The sequence below is a fragment of the Rhamphochromis sp. 'chilingali' genome (assembly GCF_963969265.1).
Source record: "Rhamphochromis sp. 'chilingali' genome assembly, chromosome: 13".
NCBI lineage: Eukaryota > Metazoa > Chordata > Actinopteri > Cichliformes > Cichlidae > Rhamphochromis > Rhamphochromis sp. 'chilingali'.
Genome location: NC_137940.1, coordinates 3,182,655 through 3,201,824, shown reverse-complemented (window position 1 = coordinate 3,201,824; position 19,170 = coordinate 3,182,655). Strand labels below are relative to the sequence as shown.

The following is a 19,170-nucleotide window of genomic DNA, read 5'->3' as shown; positions in this document are numbered from 1 at the left end:
AGTGCTGACAGTACAGCTCATGTTTGGTGAGTTAACAACCTGCCATTTTTGAACCAGCCAACAAGCTTCAGTGAATTATTAAACTTAATGTGGAAAAAACTGCAATTCCTTTATTGGCCAATTAAAAGTATTTAAAAAATTTTCCTGAATTATAAATATGTCTCTTCTAAACTAGTCTAAGAACTAAGAAGCAAAAATGAGCTGGTATCCGTGTCTCAGACTCAGTCTCGGGCCCTATTGTTAGCATTACCTGATCACTTTACTAGTGCTTAAAATCCATGAACCAAAAGAAAATGGGCAATAGCGACAGGCGTCTCTTTTCTATACCGTCTTTCAGTACCAACTAACCTTTTCCCACTTCTGAACATTATGACCCTCAACTTCATCGATATAATGTAGCCATTTTTAAGTATGTACAATTGTCTCACACTTTCACGGTTGTACACACAGCAGGTTTAGATCACTTCAGTTTAATCAAATCTTCATCACATCCTATTCATATATTAAACTTTCCTCAAATGTCCATAAAGCTCACATCAGATTCACACACGATCTTAGCTGTTAAATGATCATTGGTGCTCGATGCTTGCTGGTGTTTGGTCAACAGATGATCTAAGCAAATAGTGTCAATCTCTGTGGTATCATACATCTAGAACAGCCTGCAGTACACAATGCTGCTTTTTATTTACAAGAAACACTTTCATTTTCTCCTCAAGCTGCAGCAATGGAGGCGTCGTCCAACTGTCGACCCTGAGGCTGTGGAGAAAGACAGAAACGAGGCTTTAGCCCAACAAGGAAAACATCTCCACGGTTACCTTAGTGTTTATGGGTTTCTATGCGTGTTACCTTGACGAAGATTCGCTGGGGCAGGAAGCGTTTCAGAGCTTGAGTACCGAAGTTGGGGCAACGTGGCAGGCTGATGTTGAGCTGTGGTAGTGTTTGGTAACCAGCCATCAGTGGATAGTAGTTATACAGCATCTCCTGCTCTGAACTGGGGAGGATACGGAGACGCACCTACACACACACACACACACACACACACACACACACACACACACACACACACACACACACACACACACACACACACACACACACACACACACACACACACACACACACACACACACACACAGTTTTATATTTACAGATAGATAGAAAACACACACAAGTGCTGCATGAAAACCAGATTTTCAGTACTGATGAAGCACGATGACATCACCAAAACTGTCCATCAATATGACCCGTCAGTCCTTACAGGCGGTGCAGCTGTACCTGTTTGAGACCAGAAAACATGAAGGCATCGGATGGTTCCACGGCCATCTCCACCTCCTGCACCAGAGCCGTTCTGTTTTCTATGTGGTAACGCACAGGAAGAGACTCCCTGACTCGCCCGAACGACGGTAAATCTATAGCCCAAAACATCAAAACAACAATGTGACACCACCAACAGCCAGAGGTTAACATCTTTCACAATAGCAAATGCAAATAATGAGAACATTTCTTGAATTCTACTTCGTGTATTGGAATATTTTCTGTAAAATCAGGAACACTGTGTGCATGCGATGCTTGCATACTGACCAGCGTGGATGTACAGAGGCACCATCTCCAGGACCACATGAGGCAGACTAACTATAGTCTGGATGAGAGGACTGTCTGGACTGGAGGAGTTTCTGTCAAACAGAGTTTTAGAAGTCTGTTCAAGCCCTCTGAAAACCCAGCAGCAGCACGTCACAGCCTCCATTAACGTGTACGTACCTCCTCCATGATATCAGGTACTGCCCTGTAGCCACCGTGTTATTGATGCTGGTCTGTGGCGGGCATCGGAGACAGAAACACTCACTGGCACACTCCCCTGTTTGTAGAACAACTGAACACAAGCGCACACTTTTTACTTTTCAGCGATAAATTTAAACAGGAAATTTTAGGTAACTATTTTAAGTAATCGGGTACCTTCCTGTAACTGTGACTGAAGCTGCGGTGTGTTACTGGTCACAGTAAGAAGCTGCAGAGAAGAGGAAGTCAGGAGGAGGGGCCACGGAGACGACGACACGATGTCAGTCATTAGGAGAAAGGGAATGTCCACTGATACCCGGTCCAACGGCTCAAACTGCAGCAGCACAGCAGAGACAATAATAATACTCTTTATTAGACTTACTATAAAAAGACTCATTATCCTACTTTAACAGGATGAAATTTATTTAATCGAATGCAACATACCAAAGCTCCGGCTTTTCTCTCTACTTTAACCTTTGTCTTACTTATTTTTTGTCCTTTACTTTGTACTTGGAGTGTCTGTTTCAGTTTCTACAAGCAGCTGTCATACAAACAGGTTGTTGAGGTAGGTGTATGCTAACTTACGCTAATGTAAATGTAATCAGACAAATCTGGATGTTTCTCATTTCCCGCTTTTGTATTTCATGATATTAAGCTTATGCCCTCTACCCTTGCCCCCTTAAAGATCCCCTCACACCTCCCTGACTATTAGTAAAGTCCACGCTAAAATAAAAACGGGGAATCCTAAATACAAACCTTGGTGGAAACAAACTTGACCGAAACCTCAAATGGAACAAGTGTCTCTATGGTTACCGTCTCATCCTGGAGAAGAAGAAAAAGAGAGAGGTGTAAAGCAGGAAAGTAAAACAAATGTTAACGTGTTTATCGCTGAGCCGTCTGTCAGCTGTACTGTGGGTCGGACGAGCTTTCTACCTTGTGACACTTGCACATAATCTGTCGTCCTTCTACTGTGGTGTCGATGCCGTAGGCCACGTGGAACAAGAAGACCCTGGGTCCGGTTGACACACACTTGACAAACACGCACTTCTCCAACTAGAGGCAAACACACAGCTCGCAAACTCAAATTTCTTCTTTTGCTGTGAACTGACAGTGTTGGCGTTTTGCGTGGTATGCTGAATCGACATTTCTTTGTGAGACTCACCTTTTCACCCGGTTTCAGCTCTCCCAGAGGCACATCGGGGAGCAAAGAAGGCGCGCTGTCATCGCAAAACTTTGATCCGTCAAGTGTGACGTGAGTGGTCTGGCCTAGATTGGCATCCTGACCTGAACAAGCAAACCAAGACAAACGCTAAATTAGCATTCGTATGCTGCTGTATGTTATTGAAATGATTACAGTACCGATCTACCTGGTTTGAGGCCAGCAGTTAATTTAACATCTTTAGCCATGGCCTCCTCCTGTGATTGGACAGTAAGCTTGATGCAGTACATTTCATTGGTGAGTGCAGGAGGCTGGTGGCTCAGCTGAACAGAGATCTTTGGGACTCTGGAGATGATCCTAAACACAAGAACCATTTCTGCTGATTCGATCCCAGCACGGACACTGCTCAAACTGACGGGTTGGTAATGGCTTTTTCTGACTCACATGGTGCTGTGCTGCATGGTCAAGCTGTCCCAGTCCAGCTCCTGACGTGCTTCGATGTTACGGCCCCAACGCCGTGAACACCTGCTGGCCTGCAAGGCTTCATGTGCAGACGCAGCGTCTCCACCTGCTCCTCTCCAGCTCACAAACACACAGCGACCACTGTCGCCACCCAACATCACCTCGATACCCGTCATCTATGATAACACACATATTAATCAATGTTTCCATCCATGTCTCTCTCTCGCAATCACAAACAACAAAGTCTCCTTACCTCTATCTTCTTACCAACATCTTCAGTTTTTGCCACAAAGCTGAAGTTGTAGCATGTGGTTTTTCCTGGTAACAGACTCATGGCCTCCTGGCCTGACCACTCTGCCACACACCACTGGTTATACTCCTAATAAACAAAAACACCTTTATACATCACATACAATACCCCATCAGTGGTTTATGGCTGAGGGATAGGAAGCTAAGCTACTGCAGCATAACCATGAAGAACAGTGAACGTAAGGTTTATGTTATTTTCAGCTGTCTGCACTAAAACGAGGTGAACACGAACCAGTCTGGGTTTTATTACTGCAGTTTTTTAACTAACATGGTGAGCATGCAACATAATTACAGAAGTAAATAAACACGAGACTGAATGTGTTCAGTTTGTGTGGACTGAGAGCACACCAGCTCACCTGAAGCTGCTTTTGTGGGACGTTGGACAGACAAAGCGCTCCAAGCTGACATCATACCTGGAGGCGGCGATGCAAACAGCACGTACCTGGTTACTGAGGCTGACAGCTAGCTTGCTGAAAGACACGGGATGAGGGCAGTCAGCTCGGAGGAAGACCTGCAGTTGGACAGGCTGGTCCACGTGGAAACTGGGAGACTGGAATTTGGCTTTACACTGGACTGGAGTAAGAAAAAAAGGACAGCTATTATAACCCATTTATAAAGAGATATAGAAGAATGCTGCATCAACTTATTACTTAAGACGGATCCCATTTTATACTAAACTCTTTCTAAACCCAGTATCGTTCGTCAGCATGCACCTTTTCTTCCTGCCACGTACACGATAAAAGAGGAGAACTAAAACCCCTGTTTTGAGCGAATCGTGTGTTTACTAACTGAATGGGATGTAGTCTTGCACTTCTATAGTTAGTTCGTTCGATCCAGCCAAAGCCATGCGGTCATTCCACAAAGACCTGGCAGCAGTGACAGAAGACGGATCGCACTCCGGCTCAGCATCTGGGACCTCGTTCTGGAAATTAAAATATGTGGATGCATCAATTTTGATTTGACCTCTGCTTAGCTACTCTGAGCTTTACAACACAGCTACAAACTGCAGCTTTTAAGCATTTAATTCCTACGAAACACACTACAATTATATTAACGTTTGAAATCCACAACATGAGTATTAGATCGGTGGAACCCTTCAGCTCACCGTGAGGACTTTGATGAGATTCCTCTCAATCCTTGACTTTTGCTCCTCCTTGAGGGTGGAAGCTAAAAGACAAGATCAGCGTGAGTCTTCTGATCTGATATTATTCAGTTTTCCACTCAAACGTCATCTTTGATATTTTAAACATCCTTGGACAGTTGCAACAAATTTCTCAGATTTACCACACGCAAGTGAGAATGTTCTGAGTGTCAGCAGCAGTTTCTAATACCACCCCACAGATTAAAGGATTGTGTTTTACAGGATTATTTGGCATCTTTTGTTCTTTAACTATTCCTGATGTTTTGTCGTAGTTTTCAGTTCCGTCTTTTTCTCACCTCTGCCCAGCAGCTCCATACAGTAGATAACGTAGTCCTTAATACTAGCCATCAGATAAGCACAGCGTAGAGCTGTGGTCAATATGGCTGTCAGGAGACCCCACCATCGCTCTGTGCGATAGTCACACATCACATAGTCCAACAGCCTGATAAGAAAACACACACAATGGGTAAAGACGATTCTTCACACAGCCTGCTTTCTAAGAGTGAGAGGTAAAGAGTTCTGTTCCCTTTCCCCTCGTGTGAGGAGTTTGTAAGATTCTGGGTGTGACGTGTCCTGCTCTCAGCTTCTATATCAAAATAAAAGTGGGACGTAACTTGGAAAAGCTGTGTCTCACTTACTTCAGCGCCTTGGTGTAGTCTTTTGCATGGTAGTATTCCTCTCCCATCTGCACCACTACAGAAGATACACACAGTGAGACGAGGTGAAACGACACAACAGCTGCGAACTGCAACGTGCTCATATTAAAAAATCACCACAGTGTCGATGTTCTTTATATACTACAGGGATTAGAACACGTCCACCTGTAAGAAGGTAACCCAGCGACTATAAAACGCTAATCATACGCACTGAGGTGGCTCTTCATTCGAGGACACTTGTACTTCTTAAACTGGGCGACGGCGTTGCTGAGAAGTGCTATTATCAGCTCCTGCAGGGGCAGAGACACCAGAGGATTAATTCAACCTGACAGGAACTAGAAGTAAAACACAATTATGAGAATGACACAACAAAGCTTCAAAGCTGAATGTTCATGTCTCTGTGTAAAGCTTTTTCTGCTCTAGCTGGGAAAATGCGTCACATGCAGAGCAGCCTATCGTTTCCTCTGTACAAACAGGACCTCAGCATATGATGTGCCAACACATTTAGATTCCCGCAACACAAAAACACACAATTCCTACATTTTTCTTGCTGTATTTAAGAATTCTATACCTTTGAGTATCTTCAATAGTACCAAGAAAAGCTACTGTTGTAGAAAACAAACAAATCACAGATCTTTACAGGGATTGGCGTTCTGAAAAACTCAATAACCGAACCCAAAGTGCGCTTCCACTGATTTTAGACCAACTGTAGCTTTAGGTAACATTTTCTCACGGATCAGGCACTTTCTCCAATAATGTCTGAACCTTTTAAAAGGCTGCACACTGACTTCTGTGGGCATGTGAAGGATGCACGATGCAAGGATGTCAGCGTCCAACAAACTCTACATTTTAAGCTACTTCACAAACCAAGCTGGTCATTTTCAAATGATTTTATCAGCTACCATGTTAAAAATAGGCTAGTTTAACTTCATATGTAAGGCTGAGGGTGTGTGTCATTAATAACAATGATTTTTTTTAAATAAGCAGGACTAAAGCAGTAAAATATTGCTGTGTGCTCTTACAGAATGTGGTACATCTCTCTCTTTAATCTGCAGAGCTAGAATCCCCGTCTTCTCTTTTTCAGCATCTGGAGGATCAATACCTGGAAGTGAAGTGATGCAGACGTAATTACTGAACAAACTCTTGATATTAAGCTTCATTTTGGAAGGTTTCATTAGAAGTAGTGGTACACGCAGCATCAGACAGCAGAAGGATCCTCTCATAAGCTTTCTAAAAGCACGTTGGATGTGTTACACGTGTCCACAATAAAATATTTAGACAAGATCACTCAGGACCTAACAGCTAATTAAAGTGTTCTTTACTTCAGAGAAGCCAGCTGTCCTTTTAAAGCAACAATCTAACAGCAGTTAGTCTGTTTACTGTTGACCTTCACCATAGGGGTGTGCACACGTGTCCTCACAACAAGATAAAGGAAATGTAAACAAAATATGGCCAAATGTAGAAACTCAAAACAGTTTAATCACGCACGGTCACGTCTCAGCTACAGTACATAATATTGCACAAGCACTGTTGTGCAGATTTGTGAATGAAGCAGTAACATTAACAGTGTCTGAGGCCAGCAGTGTTGTGTATTCCATGTCTGTATCTGTCAACATACTCTGTTGTCCCTGCCTCCAAGGTCTCTGGCCATAGAAATCCAGTCCTGCGCTTTGGGTGTCCAGAGGGTCGGGGGAGGGGTAACTTGCACCAGCCTGGAACAACCGACCAATGAAACTGTTAAGCTGTGTTTGATATGCAATATGATAATTAGAAACCTCCTAAAAGAAGCTACGATTCAGTTGCATTTTAAAGCGGCGAGTTCATGCTGTCTTTGGTGTTGCTGGTACACTGAGGCATAGTTACAGTAGCTGTACCGCCATCACCTGACAGAGCTGCTGTGCCAGCTGCTTCCTGTCCTGACTGTAGCAGGCAGCCTGCTGGTAGTAAAATCCAGGGTTCTGGGTCTGGATTGCCGTCAGTCCCAACTTTATAGCTTCATCAAACAGTTCCCCAAATGACTGGAACCTGAACGGGGCAAAGTCGAACAGTCAAGATGTGCAGACATGATGTATGGATGTGCATTATAAATAAACATGAGTCCTTATATAATGTACTGTGTTCATGTACACTCATTAGAGGACAAGTGTGGGGCCTTTTCACTGTGGAGTTTGCATGTTCACCATTGTGAATTAACATATTTTTATTATAAGGTTTAATCACTTCATCTTGTTCCATACAGAGGGTGATGGACTATCGGCCACATGTGTAATTTCTGTGTGTTCATATCCAATGAGCATATCTCACTGTTTAGACATCCACGCAGAGTGCTCAAAGGCTAGTTCAGCGCTGCCGATCTTCTTCTTACACAGGTCGATGTGCTTTCGGAACTGGGCTATAGCATCTAGAGGAGTGTTATGCTGGAAACACAGGCGGCAGATCTGCAGACACCGAGAACAGGAGAGAAACATAAAGGGAGAAGTGTCACAAAAAGTTTAGTTTATAGTACAGTTGGGAGCAATGTTCCCTCTAAGCTGCGCACTGCTGGCACGTCTCTGCGCACAAGAAAATATCTAACCTGAATTGAAATTAAAATTAATACGTTAATAATTCTGTTTTGCAGTGCGAGTCAGTCAGTGACTGGCTGATTACAACGATGCCACCTTATCCCATAGTCCAGCCAATGATGCGATTCACATTCGTATATACGCAGCTGATCAGCGTCGGTGACAGGCTATGACAGCGTCCTTATGTGCAGACACCGGTGTTTTAGCAAAGCGGCTGATGTGGAGTGAAGCCACGTTAATGACAACGACTACAACCACTGGAGATGTGAGCAGGACAGACGGAACAACTGACGGACAAAGTGTGGACTTTATACCAGTTTTTAAATTGTGTTGATCGGCCACGTAAAACCAGAGTTATGATAAAATATCTGCAGTGTTTGTTTTTCTTCCTGAATACTGTCGTTGTTTATATTTACTGCAGGAAGAAACGGTGAAAACGGCGTTTTATAAGAAAAACGCTGGAAAGCCTGTGAACAAAAACCCCGCCCTTTCCTATTGGTGAAAAATGTACCATGTCTACCAATCAAAAAGTGATATGGCAACATGGCATCTAGTTGTTTAGGGAGGGGAAAGTTTTAGGAGTGACGGCGTGTTTGAGATGTGAGTGATTTGCGACGTTTAGCACAAATCTTGTGCAGTTAGTGTGCAGTCAGTGTGCAGTCAGTGTGCAGTCAGTGTGCAGTCAGTGTGCAGTCAGTGTGTAGTCAGTGTGTAGTCAGTGTGTAGTCAGTGTGCAGTTAGTGTGCAGTCAGTGTGCAGTCAGTGTGTAGTCAGTGTGTAGTCAGTGTGTAGTCAGTGTGCAGTCAGTGTGCAGTTAGTGTGTAGTTAGTGTGTAGTCAGTGTGTAGTCAGTGTGTAGTCAGTGTGTAGTCAGTGTGTAGTCAGTGTGCAGTCAGTGTGCAGTTAGTGTGTAGTTAGTGTGCAGTCAGTGTGCAGTCAGTGTGTAGTCAGTGTGCAGTTAGTGTGTAGTCAGTGTGCAGTTAGTGTGTAGTCAGTGTGCAGTTAGTGTGCAGTTAGTGTGCAGTCAGTGTGTAGTTAGTGTGCAGTCAGTGTGCAGTCAGTGTGTAGTCAGTGTGCAGTTAGTGTGTAGTCAGTGTGCAGTTAGTGTGCAGTTAGTGTGCAGTCAGTGTGTAGTCAGTGTGTAGTCAGTGTGTAGTCAGTGTGTAGTCAGTGTGCAGTCAGTGTGCAGTTAGTGTGTAGTTAGTGTGCAGTCAGTGTGCAGTCAGTGTGCAGTTAGTGTGTAGTTAGTGTGTAGTTAGTGTGCAGTCAGTGTGCAGTCAGTGTGTAGTCAGTGTGCAGTTAGTGTGTAGTCAGTGTGCAGTTAGTGTGCAGTTAGTGTGCAGTCAGTGTGTAGTCAGTGTGTAGTCAGTGTGTAGTCAGTGTGTAGTCAGTGTGCAGTCAGTGTGCAGTTAGTGTGTAGTTAGTGTGCAGTCAGTGTGCAGTCAGTGTGTAGTCAGTGTGCAGTTAGTGTGCAGTCAGTGTGCAGTCAGTGTGTAGTCAGTGTGCAGTCAGTGTGCAGTCAGTGTGTAGTCAGTGTGCAGTCAGTGTGCAGTCAGTGTGCAGTCAGTGTGCAGTCAGTGTGTAGTTAGTGTGTAGTCAGTGTGCAGTCAGTGTGCAGTCAGTGTGTAGTCAGTGTGTAGTCAGTGTGTAGTCAGTGTGCAGTTAGTGTGCAGTCAGTGTGCAGTCAGTGTGTAGTCAGTGTGTAGTTAGTGTGTAGTCAGTGTGTAGTCAGTGTGCAGTCAGTGTGCAGTTAGTGTGTAGTTAGTGTGTAGTTAGTGTGCAGTCAGTGTGCAGTCAGTGTGTAGTTAGTGTGCAGTCAGTGTGCAGTTAGTGTGCAGTTAGTGTGCAGTCAGTGTGTAGTCAGTGTGTAGTTAGTGTGCAGTTAGTGTGCAGTCAGTGTGCAGTCAGTGTGTAGTTAGTGTGCAGTCAGTGTGTAGTTAGTGTGCAGTCAGTGTGCAGTCAGTGTGTAGTCAGTGTGCAGTTAGTGTGTAGTCAGTGTGCAGTTAGTGTGCAGTTAGTGTGCAGTCAGTGTGTAGTCAGTGTGTAGTTAGTGTGCAGTCAGTGTGTAGTTAGTGTTTAGTTAGTGTGCAGTTAGTGTGTAGTCAGTGTGTAGTTAGTGTTTAGTTAGTGTGCAGTTAGTGTGCAGTTAGTGTGTAGTCAGTGTGTAGTTAGTGTGCAGTCAGTGTGTAGTCAGTGTGTAGTCAGTGTGCAGTTAGTGTGTAGTCAGTGTGTAGTCAGTGTGCAGTTAGTGTGTAGTCAGTGTGTAGTCAGTGTGTAGTTAGTGTTTAGTTAGTGTGCAGTTAGTGTGTAGTCAGTGTGTAGTTAGTGTTTAGTTAGTGTGCAGTGTAGTCATAGAAGTAATAGTTTTGTTGTTGTGTGTCAGAACAATGAGGCGACTGCTGAATGTTACAGGTGTTACAGCAGTGACACATCTGCTGCTGTCAGGCCTGCAGGTATCAGGCTGTTGTTCTCCTTCATCTCATAGTGGACAGAAATTATTTTGTGGAGCGGCACAAATAATTTGTGTGGCATCAGATTTGATGCAGAACAGCTGATTGTTCTGTAAATAGTTTGAAATAGTTTGAAACGCCTTGGCTGCATTTTTAGGTAAACAGCTGCAAAATACTTTGTTGTTTGCAAAACTCAGTTACTTTTTTGAAGAAGTAACTATATAATTAATTACCCAACACTGGTCATTATATCCTGTATTTTGCAGACAGAGTTACAGACTCTCTCCCAGACCACAGACTCATAATATAAGTCAGAGCTTTATTTAAAAAATAAATAAATAAATAAAGTTGTGTTTTCAAAATTGGAGTTCAAGTTATTTTTCCTTCCAATAGTGTTAACATGCTGCACAGGTCAGGAACTAGATTTTTTTTAAATTTTCATTGTAAGTGGGCTAATTAAAAGTAGTCTAACATAAATGCTGTAATTTGATTATTTTAATAAACATGTAACTTGGATGGATCCGATGCTGGCGTGACCACAGTGCACACGTCTGCTGTCGCTCACAGTGGTCCAAGTGTCCGCTCAGGGAGTTTGTGTGTTCGCTCAGACACATGAAACATCAGAGGGAACATTGGTTGGGACTGTGTTTACCAGGACTGTTCGATGATTCATTACTTGTTGTTGGCTTTTTATGCTAAACATCTGGCCCCTGTTCTATTACTTGGCCCACAGGTTGTTTTTGTGGCTCTGACCTCCGTTTTGGATTTACACCAACTCTGCTAACTTGAACTGCAACCATGACAGTAGCTGACATTAACTGCTACCTGGAGGGCCCGACACGTCACCGCGTGGAGAACAAATTCACACAGCCGTGTGTTTGTAGTTGCTCAAGTTGTTTGTCACAACGTGTACACAGACGTCCCTACTAATGTTGAGTAATTTAAAGACATGAATCTGACAAAAAGTCAGATCCACTGCTGTTTATCTGAAGAACAGTTACACAGAGGACAAGCACGACTGTACCTTGTAGTTGATGAATCCAGCCATAGTTTTGATCTCCAACATGTTGGTCTCATGTGATCGGAGCTCATGCACAAGACTGTAGGCAGTTCTGTAATACCTACAGACACAAACACACAAGATAAACTGATCAGCTATCATTTAGGACGCTGACTATTTTAGCACCTATTGTGAATCTCAGGACACACACTTACTTGAGAGCATTTTGGGTGTCCTGCTTCAGTTCACTGAAGAAAGCGATTTTAAACTGATGCCTGACAAACAGCAGCTGGGAACAGAGAGATTAGAAAGCTGTTCAAACACAATGACTTCTTACACTGTGTTTCCTTCCATCTCTAAGCAGCTTTCTAAACTGTTCTATTACTGGATTCATTTGAAAAAAATATTGAAATGACGTTAGATTAGGTTTAGAATAAGTTTCATTTCAGCAGATTATTTTTCATTCTACAATAATCTGTTAGAGGCCCGTAACCTCATGTGTGACACCTCTGTCTCAACGTCAATGGATCACCCAGTCAAAAAAAATAGGATGAGATAATAGATAATAAGACATGCATCTCTGTATTGTGAAATGTCACAGGTGCGAAAATGTACGCTGAGCCCAAGTATTACTAGTTAAGCTGCACCACTCTGAGAACTATTAGCTGGACAAAGTTTGGGGTCTTATTTTGATAATCTTGAGCCAGGAAAGTTTTGTCACATGATAGTAGTAGTTCTCCTACAATCGAGACACCGGGGGGGAATCAAACTCAAAACAGCTTTCTTTGTGTTAACTGGCTCAACAAAACCTTAAACCCTGCTCACAATCAGATACCAACTTTCTTAGGCTTTGCATGCTCACACAGAGGAGTGTTTAATAAAGCTCTTCTTTAATCATTAGTTAATATGGATTAAACGAGTGCTGCCTACTTCATTCAGTAAAAACAAAAAAAGGCAAGAGTGCTGCTACAAATGAAGCAACAGAGCAATGCTGGTAAGAGTAAACTGAACACGTGATACTCAAGAAGTGGATTCAGTCTGATACCGTCACATAATATATGAGGGGGTCGAAATAACTTCAGTAACCGGCCAGATCATGAATGAATTTTCTAACCTGTGCCCTTTTCACTGTTGTTCCAACAGTGTAAGGCATACTGGCACTGTCAGGAAATACAAAAAAAGCTCGCTGAGTGCAGGCAGCACCACAGCACAGGCCATAGAAGACAACAGGAAAAGCCAGTATTCCACACTCAGCATGTTAACTGGTTTCTGAATGGTCTGTCTACAACCTCTGATTGTAGAGCTACAATTTTCAAATAGTGCTGGCCTGATGATCAAATGCAATGCTTGCTCAATTAGCCACATGACATGCTGCCAACCACAGAATATTTGGTGTGATCTTCTCCTTCCTAACTGAGACAATTTAATGTTAGCAGAAGAGGAACTAATGACAGAAAAATGGATGTGCATAGAAGAGGGCAGTAACAATATCGCAGAGTCATCACAGCTTGACTGATTATTTAAAAGATATAATTCCTGCATGCATCCTGTTTGTGCAATTTCTGCTGTGCACTGAGCATTTTGATAGATTCACATTGTTTGCATAGCACCTACAACTGCTGTGTAATAAACAAACGAAAGGACCAGAAACAGCACGAGACCTTTCATGTATCCGTTCACTGTTCACGGAGGAACATATTCATACCTGGTGGGTTGTCTTGTTGAGGAACTCTTTGTGAGATTTGACGCGCCGAATCTCAGTGTAATAATAGGTCTGAGCATGCTCGTAGAACGCGTTCTCCAACCTTTAGAATCACACCAAAAAGATACTCAGTGAAAACACAATCTTCACTTTAAATCAGGTCACCGGCTCAGTCAGTCGTAGGTACCTTATAATGTAGCCCACTAAGTGGTCAGTGTGAGGGAGAACAAAGAGGCTCTTGCCAGACAGATCACAGGCATGACAGAGAGCTTGTGCCCGCTCTGATGCCACCAGGTCCTCTCCTGTGAAACAAAGATGGTAGGTGTCAGCATGGTCTACAGGTTTGTTTGTTTTTTGCATGACTGTGAAATAAAAAAAAAGCTGCCATGAGCACATATTGTTATTTTGTAGAAGGCTCTACCTGGAGGCAGAGGAGTTTTCTTCTGGATTAAAACCACAGCCACTTTGGTGTTTCTACCCTGAAGACTGGTCCTAAAGGTAGACAAATGCCACACAACGGAAAAAACTCACTACACATTTCTGAGAAAAAAAACCCCCAAAGGCATTTCACAAATTTCATTTCACCCACCTAACAATCTCCACTTTAGTTGCACATTCAGACTGTTTCTCTTTCCACTGCGGGTCATCCCAGTCCAATTCATAGAACAGGACTACAAGAGCAGGTACCAGGTTTAAATGTTTGTTCATCCAGCCGGTTTTCAGGATGCCTTTAGGGATGTACCACTCATATGATGTTCGCTAGGCACAGAGCAGAAAACAGTATTGTTGATAGCGGTTAGTGTTTTCCTACATTTTAGGAGTGATGCTGTTATTTGCAAGTGTGAAAACGATAAACCAGTAATAGTTTGAGTTTTACTGGGATATAATATAGTGTAAATTTCAACTTGTCAAAGATTTCTCAAGCTGCAGCTCACCTTAGTGCGACATTTTGGGTACTCGTGGTCTCCTGGTAGCACTTTGAAAGAGATAGGGACTCTGTCAGCACGACGATTGGCACAGAAGGCATCCCAAATGGCCCGGTGCACAGCATTGTATACCACATCCAGGCCAGTCAAAGCCACAAATGCCATGGGCCGGCAACATAGCTCCGGAGGAAGCTCCCACTGGGACCCTGCCATCCTGATGGTTCAACAATAGATACACCTACACAAAAAAGGGCAATATCACTGCAGCAGCATCAGATAGGCCCATACATCAAGCCTACAGTCCAATCAATAATGGTTAATTATTTCCAATCAATACTCTGCCGTGTTTCAACAGTTTGGCGATGGAAAAAAAAATGAATGTATGTAAAATATATTTTGCGCAATCACAACGAAATTCAAGAGGAACCACTGAAGATGAACGCAGGCAGAGGTGGGACAAGCAGCTGAGTATAACAAGTATTTATACTACACGAAACAAAGCGCGACACTTTTGAAGGAAGAAAGTAAACAGACAGGCCTCCCATTTATACAAAAACAGGTTAAATGCGGACAGCACTGTATACGTTCTGACGGCCAGAAAAATACAATACAAATACAGACGCCTGAAGACAGAAGCGGAACTGAAACATGATTCGGCTAACGTTAGTGACACTGCATTTAGCGTCCGTAATAAAACACATACAGAATCACGAAACGACAACATACCTCAGTGCATCACTTCAAATGAATTTGTTAGGGGCTGAGCTCAGCAAGCTTGGTTAAGTTAGCTAACTGTACTTTATGTACTGTTAGCAGATCACTAGCGTTATCTTACAAGGTTAACGCTTAGCGTTAGCTAGCCAATGGGCGAGGTTGCAAATGTACCTAGTACACATACACCAGGTTTAGTTCCACACTGCGTGACTTCTTTCTAGCTAAATTCTACCTGCGGTCACAAGAACACGATGTGTCAACCTCGAAAAGCTAGAAAATGACAGCTACTCTAGAAGCGATTGCTGAAGGAACAACAAACTCCAGCTAGTTAGCGGTCTAGCAGAAGTTCAATATCACTTCCGGTGCGACTTTTCAAAATTAAAGTGCCGTTGAGTACCAGTTTTTCTGTCAGGTGACGTTTTTTTTTTTTGTTTTACAAGAAGGAGAAATGAGAAAGAAAAAAATATAAGGATACCAATGATGGCTCTACACAAAACCTATACAAAGAAATCTGCTCAATGTCATATTAGAAAATTATGTTTTAGACATGATACACTGAAGAAAATAAACGACTTTGATTATTTGAATTATATTTTATATAATAACAGTATATTATTTGAATGCCTTCTTCCTTTAAAGGTTGCCACAGTGGATTATCTTCCTCCATCTCACTCTTTCTCTTGCATTCATCCATAAACATTCTCTGCAGCGTTCCTCTTTTACTCCTGTCTGGCAGCTCCAACCTTTTCCCAACATATCCACTATCTCTGCTCCACACATGTCCCAAACATCTCAGCCTTGCTTCCCTAACATTGCCTCCAAACCACCCAAACTTGAGCTGTCTGATTGATATAATAAATAAGTCTCACCATCTTCAAGCATCACCCCCACTGTTATATGATAAGTATGATATTTAGCATGTCATTGTTGCATTGCAGTCTACTGTAATATCTAAAGGATATATTGTGGTGTGAAAAGTGTTTGCTCCCGTCCTGATTTCCTTGGATGTCTGTCACAAACAAATGTTTCCAATCATCAAACAAATTACAATATAAGACAAAAATAACACAAGTACACACAAAATACAGTGTTTAAATGAAGGTGTTTATTATTAGGCAAAAAATCCAAACCTACATGCATGATTGTTTTTATTCAGCCACATTTTTGAGTCTGAACCGTGTTTTTAAGGTCACACCATCTCCCACACCAACCGGTCGCAGCAGATGGCCCCGCCCCTCCTGAGCCTGGTTCTGCTGGAGGTTTCTTCCTGTTAAAAGCGAGTTTTTCCTTCCCACTGTCGCCAAAGTGTTGCTCATAGGGGGTCATATGATTGTTGGGCTTTTCTCTGTATCTACTGTACAATATAAAGCGCCTTGAGGCGACTTTTGTTGTGATTTGGCGCTATATAAATAAATAAAATTGAATTGAATTGAATTGAATCTCATTCTGGTCGGGACTTTGACTAGGCTACTCCAAAGTCTTCATATAGTTTTTCTTAAGTCATTCAGAGGTGGACTTGCTGGTGTGTTCTGGATCATTGTCCTGCTTCAGAACCCAAGTGTGCTTCAGCTTGAGGTCACAAACAGTTGGCCGAACATTCTCCTTTAGGACATTATGGAAGACAGCAGAATTCATGGTTCCATTTACCACAGCAAGTCTTTCAGTCCTGAGGCAGCAAAATAGCCCAGACCATCACATTATCATATTTTACTGATAGTATGATGTTCCTTTTTAGAAATGCTCTGTTACTTTTAAGTGAGTTGTAATGGGACACACACCTTCCAAAAAAGTTCAGCTTTCGTCTCGTCAGGCCACAGAGTATTTTCCCAACAGTCTTGGTGACCATCAAGAGTTTTCTGGCGAAAGTTTTTCAGCAGTGGTTTTTGTCTTGGAAAAAAACGCAGGCCATTTCCCCCAGTCGCTTTCTTATGGTAGAGTCATGAACACTGACCTTAGACGAGGCAAATGAGACCTGCGGTTCTCTGGATGTTGCTCTGCGGTCTTTTGTGACCGAGTGATCGCTGTGATCTTGGGGTAATTTTGGTCAGCCACCAAAATTAAGGTTCACCACTGTTCCATGTCTTCTCTTGTGATGGCCACATGACACCAATGCTCCGATACAAGCTGCTAACTTGAAGTTGCATTTTCCTCGAACCGCCGCCTCAAAGCTTGCTCCAGTGCAGAAAATCACACGCGATGTTTTGACCACTTGGCTCACATAAGTGGTCAAAATCATCAATACTGCTACGTAACACGAGACGCTTTGTAACACCCCAGTGCCATGTGAACGTGTGTTTTTGAAAGTTGTCAGCAAGAAAATAAAGAAAAGCAGTGGAAAAAATATTTTTTGTCATTAAAAATCTAAAAATCCCAATCCCATGAACATAATCACACCCTCTGTTTGTATAGAAGCAACTGATCTGTCAATTCATCCAAAATTGTATTGATATCATTCACACAAACCTTCGTTACACTCAGCACACGATTACACTGTTTGCTGTTCCCTGTTTTGTCACTAGATGTCACTGAAACAAAGCTTTTAACACTGGGATTTCCAGGCTTCTACCGTTCTACCTTTAAAAGCCGGAGAGCAGTCAAATGCTGGAAGTGGAAGCTAAATTGGCTAGTCATTCATATGTATATTAGGTCGTTACCTAGGAATTCTGGAGGGAGGGGAGTGGGGGTGAGTGATTGAGGGGGTGAGGGAGTGGAGTGTTTCAGTTTGCCATCTTAGGGAGAAATCAACACATGTCCTTTGTATGTCCTTTGTTGCTGACATTTATTGATGAAAACAGTACAAAAAACCAACCATTTGTACACATATTTACAAATAATAATGAAAAGTGAGTGAGTACATTTCAACATTTTCAGCAATCACTCACAATCCTGGCACTGCCACGGTATCTGTCGTCTGCATTTACCACATGTGTACCTGTAGCAGTGAACACATCGCACAGTGGCCTGATTTTTTTTGCATCTGTGTTTGACCTGACACGTGGCCCTTTTTCCAGGGCTAGGTGTGGAGGGTTGTGTCCGAAGCAACTGATCTTTTCTTGCCTTCTTCGCAGCTACATGAGAGCGAGCCAACTCCCTTGCAAGCTCCACCAGGAAGTCCACCCGTCTTTCCTGCGTCCCGGTGCATGCTTGATACAGCACATGTGCATTCAGTGCTGCCATGTCAATCATGTTATAAAACACGGCGACTGGCCAGCGCCGTGTTCCTCTGCGGACAGTGTACTCCCGAACCATCTGGTCCATCACATCCACGCCACACTTTGTTTTGTTGTAAAGGGTGACAGTGTTTGGCTTCCTTTTGGTGGTGTTATCAGTCTGAACCACGCTGTGCATGCTGCTAAGAATATAGACTGTCTTCTTCCGTTTGGCCGCATACGCTGTCAGCGTGGCAGCAGAGGTTGAAAACACCTAAGAAATAAGATAAATTGTTATTTTCATAGCCCTTTTACACACAATGAAACACATAAACATAGAACCACAAAAGACCTGCAACATACCTGAGTGGTGAATTCATTGCGATCTGTCTGTCTAGTGGATTGAGGAATTTCCCTGCGAATCTTGTGGACTGTGCCGAGGATGGTGGTTTTCCGTCTAAGAAGTTTTTGTGCCAGTGAAAGCGATGTGAAGAAATTGTCTGTGGTAACATTTCTGCCCTTGTCTAGGAATGGTTCCATCAGCCTCATTACTACATTTTCAGAAAGTCTCTCCCCACTGGGACGATTGGGGTCCTTGCCAAGATATGGGAAGACATTGCAAATGTACTTGGATTTTAGGTCGCAAGCCACCCAAAACTTGATCCCAAACTTGTCAGGTTTACTTGCAATATACTGCAGGAAACAGCACCGAGTCTTTGATGGGAAAAGCTGCTCATCAACGGTGATATGTAGACCAGGGTTGTAGCACGTGATGCAGTTGGTGACAAATGATCCCCACACACTGGAAATTGCAGCGAACTTATCAGTCTTTGCTCGATCACTGCGGGTGGACTTGTCATCAAAGCGTAGGTGTTGCATGATGTCTTGGAAGCGGTTTCGTGCCATAGTTCCAATGATCTGTGGGTTTCCCAGGTTTGCTGACCAGCAGTCATTTACCGATGGAACCCTGTAAACCCCCCGCAAGATGACAATTGCAATAAATGCCATCATAGAGCACTGGGTGTGCCCCGCTAAGCGGGGTACTGTGACGGGGCACACCCAGTGCTCTATGATTGGTGCACAATCATCTCTATGATTGTGCACCAATCAGAGCACTGGGTGTTTTTTGTACTGGGTATATATATGACACAATCTCACTGCAC

The 19,170-nt window shown here is 43.1% G+C and overlaps 2 protein-coding genes across 2 annotated transcripts; both read right to left on the bottom strand.

The window, feature by feature from the left end:
• Positions 1 to 454: 454 nt before the first annotated feature.
• trappc11 (trafficking protein particle complex subunit 11) lies at positions 455 to 15,215 on the bottom strand. The gene is made up of 30 exons (XM_080901635.1): positions 14,871 to 15,215; positions 14,154 to 14,382; positions 13,808 to 13,977; positions 13,640 to 13,710; positions 13,406 to 13,520; positions 13,222 to 13,321; positions 11,732 to 11,805; positions 11,541 to 11,637; positions 7,808 to 7,941; positions 7,387 to 7,528; positions 7,122 to 7,215; positions 6,526 to 6,605; positions 5,715 to 5,793; positions 5,486 to 5,540; positions 5,144 to 5,289; positions 4,812 to 4,873; positions 4,496 to 4,628; positions 4,149 to 4,279; positions 3,651 to 3,776; positions 3,380 to 3,573; positions 3,144 to 3,292; positions 2,939 to 3,060; positions 2,710 to 2,829; positions 2,533 to 2,598; positions 1,954 to 2,110; positions 1,759 to 1,870; positions 1,582 to 1,673; positions 1,276 to 1,409; positions 847 to 1,014; positions 455 to 756 (listed from the first exon to the last, which is right to left on the bottom strand). Exons 2-30 carry the CDS (start codon positions 14,355 to 14,357, stop codon positions 712 to 714), a joined length of 3,372 nt encoding a protein of 1,123 aa, XP_080757761.1. The 5' UTR covers positions 14,358 to 14,382; positions 14,871 to 15,215; the 3' UTR covers positions 455 to 711.
• On the bottom strand, positions 15,076 to 18,955 carry LOC308408335 (piggyBac transposable element-derived protein 4-like; the record flags this gene model as incomplete). The annotated part of the gene is made up of 3 exons (XM_080900533.1): positions 18,371 to 18,955; positions 17,916 to 18,281; positions 15,076 to 15,090 (listed from the first exon to the last, which is right to left on the bottom strand). Exons 1-3 carry the CDS (start codon positions 18,911 to 18,913, stop codon positions 15,076 to 15,078), a joined length of 924 nt encoding a protein of 307 aa, XP_080756659.1. The 5' UTR covers positions 18,914 to 18,955.
• Between the last annotated feature and the right edge of the window lie 215 nt (positions 18,956 to 19,170).

Bases quoted from the DNA above. Each gene is read 5' to 3' on its own strand.
- trappc11 (XM_080901635.1), bottom strand. From the start codon at position 14,357: ATGGCAGGGTCCCAGTGGGAGCTTCCTCCGGAGCTATGTTGCCGGCCC. The intron at 1,674-1,758 runs GTACGTACACGT...TCTGTTTGACAG, and splicing joins TACCTGATATCATGGAGGAG to AAACTCCTCCAGTCCAGACA. The intron at 1,410-1,581 runs GTCAGTATGCAA...TTTGGGCTATAG, and splicing joins GCCTCTGTACATCCACGCTG to ATTTACCGTCGTTCGGGCGA.